We start from the raw sequence: 10,889 nt of genomic DNA, 5'->3' as shown, positions 1-10,889 counted from the left end.
CTCATGTGAATTAAAGGAGCCAGAAGCTGCTGTGCTTAGCAGCTAGCGTTAGCGGCTCGGATACAAGCTGCTTTTAGCAGCTCTTTTAGCATTACAGCTGCTTTTAGCAGCTCTTTTAGCATCACAGCTGCTTTTTTCACAGGGCGACTAAAGTGAGTAATGGAGTTAGACGAGCTGCAGAACAGTGATATTTATATTTCCCTCTCTTCGGCTGGAGGCTGTAGCAAGAATGACTCAGTGAACGAGTTAATGAACGTGAAAATTCGTGAGTCACCGTTCAGTAAAGTGACTCGCGGGTTTTGAACAATTCGTTCAAATTCGATCGTCACTAGTTTCCAGTCGGAATCATTAACTGCTCGTACCGCGTTACAATCGGCTTCTTGTGTTTGATTCCGCGCACCTTTTTTTGTTTTGTTTCTCCAGTATTTTGTGTTAAATCAAAATTTTCTCCGGACATAAGACTCTGTCTGTGCCGGGAAGCGGGGCTGCTGTGGCGGGTTCGAGCTTGGAGCCTGTGGTCGATGCGTTCGTTCGGACCCGGAGCGGCGGCACGAGCGAACCGCTTCATGCTACGTGTCCAGCGTTAGCCTGTTAGCTGGTAACGGCGGCTCGCGCGGCTCCCGCACACCGACATGGAGACGTGGCGGAGCGGACATACACATGGCGTTTGACCGCCGCCGTGACAGCGAGCAGCCGGAAACTTGTAGCCGGGGCAGAGGGTACGGGGAGCCGGCATGGAGGACGGTACGGTGTCGGTCAGCAGCTTTTCATGAGTCCGGGGCGCGGAGCAGTGAAACCCGGAGGGTTGAAGCACTTTGACGAGTTTAGAAGCGGTTCAATGTGACTGGACTGAAATTAGGCCGCACTGAATGAAGAGAAAAATGATGTATTCATCGAGAAAAAAGCCTGTGCTGTACCTCAAGGAGGAGAGGCGGTAAGAGAAACAACTTTATCTTCTTTACAACCTTTATTCGTAGTGAAAACAGAGACAAAGTTCCTCTAATAATAATAATAAGGAACTTTGCGTAGTTCCTTTTTATTTACCGTTTGAATTTGGTCTTTTTTGTGTGTCTGCTTATTTGCTCTTTGCAGTTTTATGTTATTTCTGTCCTTGCAGTTTGAATTTTTTCCTTTTGTGGTGTTAGTTTTTCTATCGCATCTTAAACTTTGTCTCTTTCGTTCCGTTGTTGTTGTTTTTTCTAATGCACTTCATGTTTTGTCAGTTGATTCTGTAGGTTGTTTTGTTACAGCTTTCTTTTGCTCAAGTTTGTTTGAGTTTTTAATGTCAAAATGATTACAAATTGTGACATTTCAGATATCAATGTGTCCGGGTTAATTCAATCCAACTTTATTTAAGTAGCACCAAATACAATGCAGCCATTTCAAGGCAGTTTTACAGGGAAAACCCAACAATTGCACATGAACAAGCATAGCGACTGTGGAAAGAGAGAACATATGCCAAAATTACTATCTGATCACCACATACTAATGGAGTCAAGTATAAAATGCACACAATATAGAAACATTCTATTTTTTCAACACTATAGCCACATCATGCACACAAATGTGTGCTGTGTGAGTCATGATAATTTAGTAAAAACCCGTAAGTCTGGGACAGAAACAAACACAACATGTTTGAAGAAAGGCCCCCGGATCTGTACAGTTTTACAAGAGAACTGTTTAACGTGCACCTGATCGTCTCCATCTTATTAAAGTGAAGAATGTCATTGGTCCATCCCGAATGAGAAGCAGGAACAGGAAACTTCCGCTCTAAAAAAACAAACAACAAATTAGGCGTTGTGCTAACGGGCTTTAACAAATATGACAAAGTCTGCCTTGGGGCTGGTATGAAAGCTGCAGACATCAGCGACACAGAAAGACCAAGTGCAAAAAGTGGCTGTGGCAGTTATACTGTGGCACCCCATGGCAGTGGCTGCAGGGTGCCACAGAACCTTCTACCACTGCACCACGGCAGCTTTTACCGGGGGGCTGTAAACCCTCTGTAAAACTGCCTTGGATAAATGTTTCCAATTAAATAGATTTTTTTGCTCAGCCCTACCGTACTGATCTTTTCTTCTTGGCTTCATCGGGATGTTATGGTTGTGTCTCCATCGTCTAATCATCTGTATAGCTGCTTTATTTCCAAATAATATATGAAATATACTAACTACACATACCCAAACACAGTTTAGACACCTAGGGTACTACTCTTTGTTCAGGAGTGTTTTCCACTTCTTGGATATTATTCTTTAATTTTTCTAAAGGTCCCTGTACACTCCATTTTTGAACAAGAAGAAAAGTAGGCAGTGATGTCAGCAAGCTGCCGGAAAAAAAGGCTTTTTCTGCAGGACTGTTCATGCTCCAATAAGAAGCTGCCCAACTCGCACGTCAGTGCTGAAGTTTCAGCAGTGCGGCTCCTACAGAGTTCGGCCAGGACGGTTGGATCAATTTCTTTGGCCAGAAGGAGCTGGCCGAAGGAAATGACATCATTTTGTTCAGCAGGACCCAGCATTGCCGGACTTTCTTCTTGTTCTTATGTAGTATGAATCGGCCTTAAGCGTATGTTGCATGGACCTGACCTGTGAGTTCTATCATCCAGAAACAGGGTGGGGAGATGCTTGATTCTCAGTCCTTGCTGTCGGGATTCATAATAAACTAAATGAAGACTTGGACTGTGGCGTTCCAGTTCATCACAACGAAACAAAACCGTCGGACCAGAGAAATCTGTTCTGTTCTTGTTCTGAACACATAGAACGTCTTTACACTGAGCTCTGAACTTCATATCTACAGGCGACGTCACGTCAAGTCGCAGAAATGGTTCGGTAGCGTCGTCATGTCTCTGGAGTTTTCCGTTTGGCTTTCCGGTCTCATGCGGCGCTGCTCTGGTGTGCTGCTCCTGCAGGTTCCTGTCGGGTCGCTGTACCGTCTACAAGCTGTTCGGGCTCTGCATGGCGCTGGTGCTGGTCTCTCTGCTGTGGCTGCAGCTCAGCTGTTCAGGTGAAATGTCCTCGTCCGCGATGGATGTCCTGCAGCAGCTGCCGCCGCCGCCGTGCCCCGATCAGGCGTCCGCGTCAGACGACCCCACCTGGGGTCCTCACAAACTGGCCCTGATCGTCCCCTTCAGGGAGCGCTTCGAGGAGCTGCTGGTGTTCGTGCCCTACATGCACGCCTTCCTCAACAAGAAGAAGATCCGGCACAGGATCTTCATCATCAACCAGGTGGATCACTTCAGGTGAGGACGGCCAGGATGCCGTAGATCCCTTTTACAGAGAATGTATACAATGTAGGACTAAAGAAGGGGAAAATAAATACAAGAAATATAAAAATAAGTTAACTAATATTATGAGATATAAGAAAGATTACTCTACCAATATAATTGATAATAATAAAACTCATATCAGAGGTATGTGGAATGTACTAAATACTATTATTCAACAAGCTCCCACCAAGGATAACTCCCAAAATATTGAATTGAAAATAATCTCGCTATCAATAACTTGGATCGGGTGGTAAATAGGTTTAATGAGTCTTTTGTTAATATTGGTCCAAACCTGTATGATAACATTTCTCCTCCATCAATAGTTCAACATGATGAAAGAAACAGAAATTCAATGTTCCTCCGTGCGACTGAAGAAAAATAAATAATAGAAACTGTTAATTGTAAAAACAAAACTACTGCAGACTGTGATGAAATTGAAATGTTGGCACTAAACCTCTGATGTCGGGACGTCCTAAAATGTAAGGGCAAGTGTCCCCTGAAGACAGGTGTCCTCTCTCCAGAGGGACGGGCTGATATTGAATGACCCAAACACCAAATACATTATGGTTATTAAAAAGCAAACAACTGAATCTATACAAGATGTATACAGTATGAATATATATAAGATGTATACAGAATACTTATTAAATATGATTTAAAGTAGTTCAGGGACCACATTCAGTCCAGTTTCATCCTGAGTGACCAGACTGGTAAAATACTGCTATAATAACCTTTAAATTTACACTTCAAGTTTTACCCTAACACTGAAAGAGAGAGAGAGAGAGAGAGAGAGAGAGTGTGTCTGGGCGTCAGAGTCCAGCCCAGGTGGAGCAGAGGCTGCAGGTGGACAGACTGGTCCTTGCAGGTGAACTTCCCCACATTTGCAGCAGCTGCTCCCAATTGTTCTCTAATAATTTAAGTTGCAAGCATCGTGGAACAGGTCCTCGCGCGCCCATGCAGGGCGCCACGTGTCGCATGTTTGGTGCACGTCTCCCCACTTCCTGTTGCAACGTGTTGCTATGCACCATCCATGTAACAGTCCCGTCAGTGCTCGCACCCCAATAAGACTGATTCCTGTAAGACGAGTGGGAATGTGAGAGGAGACGGGAGTTTTGTTGAACTCCACAACTTGTGTGGCAACAGCAGGGGCAGAAACAACAACAGTGCAGGCAGTGAGGGCAGGACGGTGGTTCTCTGCCTGCTCTGCAGCGCCGCCAGGTGTTTGGTGCTGATCAGTCACCATGGAAACCACCGGCTGGTTGTCCTCCCGTCTCCTTCAGATGAACTCCGTCTGTTCTGCCAGGATTCTGACTGAAATGCATCATGGGGGTATACAGTGTGTGAACTTAAAAAATGACTTCTGATCTTTGTTCTTGGCAGAAACTGGGCCAGTGAGTCTCAGTTTACAAAAAGGATTAATTGTTTGTTTTTTCTTTTGACAGACCTGAACACCATGCAAGCGTTAAAAGCAACGGACTTTAAAATGTATAATTTCCCGAATACGATGTTGATAATCGGAATAAAATGCACATTAAGCTGTTTAAAAATAACAAAAGGAGATAAATCATGTCTTAAAAATTGGAAATACCATACATCGAATACATATCGACATGGTGTCGCAGTGGTTGGGCTCAAGTCGATCCTTTCTGTGTGCTCTTGCATGTTTAGGGTCCCACAACATGAGGTGGAGTTGGCCCGAGGTGTGAACGTGAGCGTGTGTGGCTGTTTGTGTGTGTATGAGTTTGCCCAGTGCCAGATTGGCGACCTGTCCAGGTGGATGCAGCCCCGTGACCCTGAACTGGACAAGCAGGATAGAACGATGTATTTAACTCTCCTCCAGACCTGTTGCGCAACAGTTTGTTTTGTTGGTCAGGTTCAACCGGGCGTCTCTGATCAACGTGGGCTTCCTGGAGAGCGGGGACGACACCGACTACCTGGCCATGCACGACGTGGACCTGCTGCCGCAGAACCAGGCCCTGGACTACGGCTTCCCCGCCGACGGGCCGTTCCACGTGGCGTCGCCGGAGCTGCACCCGCTCTACCACTACAAGTCGTACGTGGGCGGGATCCTGCTGCTCACCAAGAAGCACTACCACATGGTACGACGGGCTTCTGGGGCAACTGAGAGAGTGTGAGGTCCAGAAACCAGGCCGCTGAAGTCTGACAACGTCAAGCGCTGGTGACACCAACTATTCAGACGTTGGTTTTTAATTCATTTGGACGCCTAATGCAGTGTTTTTCAACCACTGCGTGTTCCGCGAGATCAGGTGTGCCGTGGGAAATAATCCAATTTCACATTTTTTCTAAAAAAAACATTTGCTCTCACAGCCGCTGTCAGCTGTGAGAGCAGTGTGCAGAGTAATTGTGTATAAATACTCTTCACCACTAGAGGGCAGCACATAAATTTGCGGGTGAAATGAAACTTAACAGAGTCAGTGTGGTTAATCTCCACCTCCTGCTACCATCTTGTATCAAAGTACTGTGTCAGTGACAGTGATGGAGAAGTTTTAGAAAAGGAAGAATGTGAACCAGGATCTCAGCTCTTCATCCATCAGGTCCAGGTTTCACACTGAGGGAGGCACTATTAAAAAAAGAAATAGGGAAATACTTTTTTCTGTATTTATTTGATTCCTGTTGATAAAACTTTGATGAGAATGACTTTATATTGTTAATAGAGGCTACAGAGTTTATAATTTTAACATTTTCAGGTGGTGGTGTGCCTCCAGAGTTTTCCAAAGAAAAAAGTGTGCCTTGGCTCAAAAAGGTTGAAAAACACTGATCTAGTGGACATGGAGCCGAGTGCTTATATGGCGTTTCTTTATTGGTCTTCATGCTGTCATTTCCCAACTATAAGCCACTACGATTTTGAGCCCTGCAGCTTCAACAATGACACAGATCATTTGTGTTTTTACGGGTTAACGAGCTTCATGCCACAGATACATTTAGCCAGTTCAGGTGTCACTTGACTGTGTCTGACCAATCCTCTTCCTCGGTGGAAAATCTGCCTCCTCAGAATCACAATCACCAAATAACCCACACTGTAGAAAATAAAGATTGAAGAAGCATTGTGACTGTGTTTTTGGAACGCTCCGTCAGTCCAGAGGCGTGACGATCAAGAAGACGCACGTCTGAGTCTTTATATACTGTTTTTATTTTTTCTTGTGACTTTAGGTTTCAGCTGCTTTGTTTTTGCATCAGTTTATAGTTGAGTTTCTTGGTAATTTGGTGTCTCTTTATTTTTATCGTTTTATTTTGGTGGTCTTCTGCTTTTTAAATAGTTTGATACTTCCATGTTTTGCCTTCTTGTGTTTGAGTATTTTTTCTCTCATAATTTAGCTTCAGTTTTGAAGCTGTACTTTTATCTCAGGTCAGTGTTTATTTCTTTTCTCCAGGCCATCGTTTTGTTGGGAGTGTAATACTCTCACTGACCACCAGAGGGGTTGTTTGATTTGTTTTTGAATTTTGACTCCATTGAGAAACACTTAGTTTTCTTGCCCTCGTTGCCGTCTCTGGTCTGCAGCCGCCTGACGCCAGCGTTTCCTCTGTGTTTCAGTGTAACGGCATGTCCAACAGGTTCTGGGGTTGGGGCCGAGAGGACGACGAGTTCTACCGACGACTGAGAAAAGCCAAGTTACAGGTTAAAAAAAAGAGCAAAACTTCCACAATTTCTTCATTTTATCCCAGTTTGCGTTCAAAACTTTTAGCTTTGTTTTTAATGGTTCTATAGAAATATTTATGATCGACTATTTTGTATCATTTCACTTTTACTATTGTCAAAAATAGGTGTGTTGTTTTGTGGCGTTATTAGTGTAAGCAGTAGTAAGAATAAGTGTTTAACATTTCCAATGATCACAAAAATAAAAAACATGTCTGCAGGAGTTGAGTTTGTTTTGCCAGACTTGAGTCGTATGTATTCAGGTGATTCAATGAATTCCTACTGTTATTGTTTTTTCAAAATATCCTGAAATTCTCAAGTGAATGGTAAAAATAAATAAAAAAAAATTCTACAAAATGGGAAATGGAAAAGTCAATCCTGAAATCTGAATATAGCTTTTGGACTAGTTCAGTGATTTTAGTGGATTTATTATTGAGAATAATAATACATTTTTATTACCGTATTTTCTGCCCTATAAGGCGCACCTACATTGATTGACATAATTTACAACTTCATTCATATATAAGGCGCACCGCCGTATAAGGCGCATGGAGTAGACCAGTGGTCAGCAACCTTTAAGCTCAAAGCCATTAGGTTACATTTTCCACTGATTCTAACACCCAGAGAGGTGCACACACTTTATTTTGATAGTCCTACCTGCAGCCTATGCCAGGAGGACACTACACACAAAACCTTATTCACTACTGGTTGACAACTTACAACTACCGGTAATAATAATAATAATAATAAACTAAACTACATGAACTAAGCAACAAAAACACAACACAACACAATTATTACCGACACCACAAACCAAATATAACCCCCAATAATTGCATTTAAAACACCACAAACAGCTGCAATGAATTATGGGAGTTTCTATCGGCTGCACTGAGGAGCTCAGGTTGAATTTGTCGCTGCAAGGCATGATGTCCCATCATGCCTTGCAGCGACAAATTCATGTTTTGTGTTGTTGGAGGTTATTGTGGCTCGTTGTTGGGCTTGGTGTTGTGTTGATTGTGTTTATGTGTTTTTGTTCCCCAGTTTAGGGAGTCATTATTTCATCTAGTTTATTTTGGTTTGTTAGAATGTTGGTGTGCAACCATGAGTGATGAAGGTGTTGTGTGGAGTGTCGTCCGCTCTGAAGATCCGGTTGAGAAGTTAGAGTTGTCAAAATAAAAGCTTCTGGTTGTTCAGCGTTCAAATAGCAGTCTCGAGTAGAACAATCGTCCATATATAAGGCGCACCGGGCTATAAGGCGCACTGGCAGCTTTTGAGAAAATTTGAGGTATTTAGGTGCGCCTTATAGGGCGGAAAATACGGTATTTGCTCATATCTTGCTAAACTGGAAGAGAAATGTGTGTGTGTGTGTGTGTGTGTGTGTGTGTGTGTGTGTGTGTGTGTGTGTGTGTGTGTGTGTGTGTGTGTGTGTGTGTGTGTGTGTGTGTGTGTGTGTGTGTGTGTGTGTGTGTGTGTGTGTGTGTGTGAGAGAGAATCTTTGAACTTATGACTTCTATGAAGTTTTGTTTTGTTTGTTTTACCTTTTGCATTTGCAGCTGTTCAGGCCGAGCGGCATCACGACGGGATATAAAACCTTCCGGCACATCCACGACCCCGCCTGGAGGAAGAGGGACCAGAAGAGGGTGGCCTCTCAGAAACAGGTACACACACACACACACACACACATACACACACCTCTAGCCACTGAACTCGGGTAACTCAACACGTTTCGTTGGGTTTTCATGATTTTGAGAATGTCGTTGAAGCATTCGATCAGTTTCACTTTAAAAGTGATGCACGACAGCATTTTTCAAGTGAAAAAGTTGCATTGCATTTTGGGTGTCGGTTTACACAACAACCGTGCTCAAAGGCACTGAAACCAGAACTCTTTTGAAAACTCCCGACTCGTCTCCTGGGAAATGAGGGGAAAACATACCTTTTTGGAAAACGTCCTGATGCTGTCTCCATGGAAATGAAAACACAACTTTGCTGAAACGCTGCTGCTGCTCATCAGAACCAGTCAGTGGTTCTTCTGTTGTTTTCAGCGCATCGGGCTCGGCGCACTCATTTTATGACGAAAACAACCAACGGGGGCGAGTCTTGGCCCGGCAAATGAACGTCGTTCATGTCACCACAAAACGTTTCTGAAGTCAAAACGTGTCGTGGTGCACCCTGTAGTCCAGCACGTACGCTGACACTACTGCGGACCGCGGCTGCAGACTTGAGCCGGACCGTTACCGGTTAGAAAACCCAGACTTCCCAGTTTCTAACCCCCCCTCCCCCACACAGGAGCAGTTTAAGGTGGACCCCGAGGGGGGTCTGTCCAACCTCCGGTACAAGATGGAGTCCCGGCAGGAGATGACCATCAGCGGCGCCCCCTGCACCGTCGTCCACATCAAGCTGGAGTGCGACACGAGCAAGACGCCCTGGTGCATTCTGGGATAGACGGCCTACTTGTTTGTTGTTTTGTTTTTTATTTTTAAACCAGAATGACTGACCGAGGAACCCGGAGGTTAAATCACTCCTCGACCACGATTCAAACAAACTGTGAAAGGTGACATGCAGCTGAGACGGACGACGACCTTTCTTGCTTTCTGTAGTACCTGCTGGTCTGTGATCATTTTTATTCCATTTATTTTGTTTTGAAAGTTGTATAAAGCATAGGACGAAGAGCGAGTGGCTGACGCATGTTTAGAGTTTCTTTGAGATTTGAACCAAAAGGAGAAACGTGTCCTGCTGTGACGTCACTGACTGGAGGGTCCAGCTTTATTCTGAAGGAGGACGGCTCATAAAGAGAGTATTTATTTAGGTAAAATGTGTCTTTAATGTATTATGTGATCTTGGTTACAGTCATTTGTTAAAGCTGCTGTGCTGGAGCTGAGGCTGCCTGCACGCTAAAGACCACAGGTGACCAGTCATTTCACAAACTCCCAGATTTGAAGTTTCTGCACCAAACCCTGCAAACCTTTACATAATGACAGTCTGAAAGTTTAAAGTGTTTCTGTCCCAAGAGCAGATTTTACTTTATAAACTGAATAATATCCCAGAAAAACATAAACGTCTTTCAAGTCATTTAGATCCAGCATGAAAACCTCCCAGCACGTCTACTAAACTTACATTTAAAGGAAAGCGGTTTAACCTGACGTAAAGACAAAAGAAAAAAATAACCTTCACAGGTGTGAAGGAAGGAAACGTTCCAGTGTGGCACCTTCTAAAAAAAAAGGTCAATTCTGGACCTGAAAAACTCCAGAAACCTTGGATCCTGTCCGATTCCAGGTTTAACATCAGCATTGGTTTCAGAGGGCCGGCCTGTAGGGGGCGCAGGTACTTTTTATTGTACAATATTCAGTATTTATATGATAAACATGATTCTGAAAACACCATGTTGTCTTCTGTTTTTTGCTGCATGATATCAGTGTGTTTTTGTATTTCTGTGTGAGTGAGAGAGACGCACATTACACACACTCAGGCCCGCCCCTCCCTACACGCAGAACACGCGCTGTGCGTAGGGCCCCGCGATCCATGGGGGGCCCCATTTTGCGCAAGTGAATTGAATTTCCCTCAGGATCAATAATGTATCATCATTCTCTGCAAATGCGTAAAGGATGCGCTGCATTTTGCCGAGAGGCGCGTAGAACACCGCCACCGAGTCAGCCTGAGGCAGGAGAGAGAGAGAGAGAGAGACGCAATGATTGAAAGCGCGAAGCGTCACCATCTGACCAATCAGCGGTCAGATGGGCCGGCAGGCAGTTGCCAGGTAGAGAGAGAGAGAGACAGAGAGAGATGGCTTCTAAGCGTCAATACGATTCTGGAGCTAGCAAAAGAAAGAAAAAGTCCAAACAGTCAGAGGCTCGTGCTTCACTTGAAGGTGGGATGTTGTTGAAATAAAAAAGAAAAAACTTTGTGGCATAAACTGTTTTTTCCAGACGTGTGCATCTGTAAAGTTATTGTTCCACTGTTGATAGAGGCTGTTCA

The 10,889-nt window shown here is 44.2% G+C and overlaps 1 protein-coding gene across 1 annotated transcript; it reads left to right on the top strand.

The window, feature by feature from the left end:
* The first annotated feature begins 252 nt into the window (after nt 1–252).
* Nucleotides 253–10,294, top strand: b4galt7 (xylosylprotein beta 1,4-galactosyltransferase, polypeptide 7 (galactosyltransferase I)). Its single transcript, XM_080502160.1, has 6 exons — nt 253–934; nt 2,903–3,232; nt 5,133–5,358; nt 6,813–6,896; nt 8,471–8,575; nt 9,204–10,294. The coding sequence occupies exons 1-6, from the start codon at nt 870–872 to the stop codon at nt 9,357–9,359; spliced, it is 966 nt and encodes a 321-aa protein (XP_080358286.1). The 5' UTR covers nt 253–869; the 3' UTR covers nt 9,360–10,294.
* The last annotated feature ends 595 nt before the right edge of the window (nt 10,295–10,889 follow it).

This window comes from Blennius ocellaris (assembly GCF_963422515.1).
Source record: "Blennius ocellaris genome assembly, chromosome: 9".
NCBI classification, from domain to species: domain Eukaryota; kingdom Metazoa; phylum Chordata; class Actinopteri; order Blenniiformes; family Blenniidae; genus Blennius; species Blennius ocellaris.
Note: the sequence above shows the minus strand (reverse complement) of the source record. Positions and strands in the feature narration are given on the sequence as shown.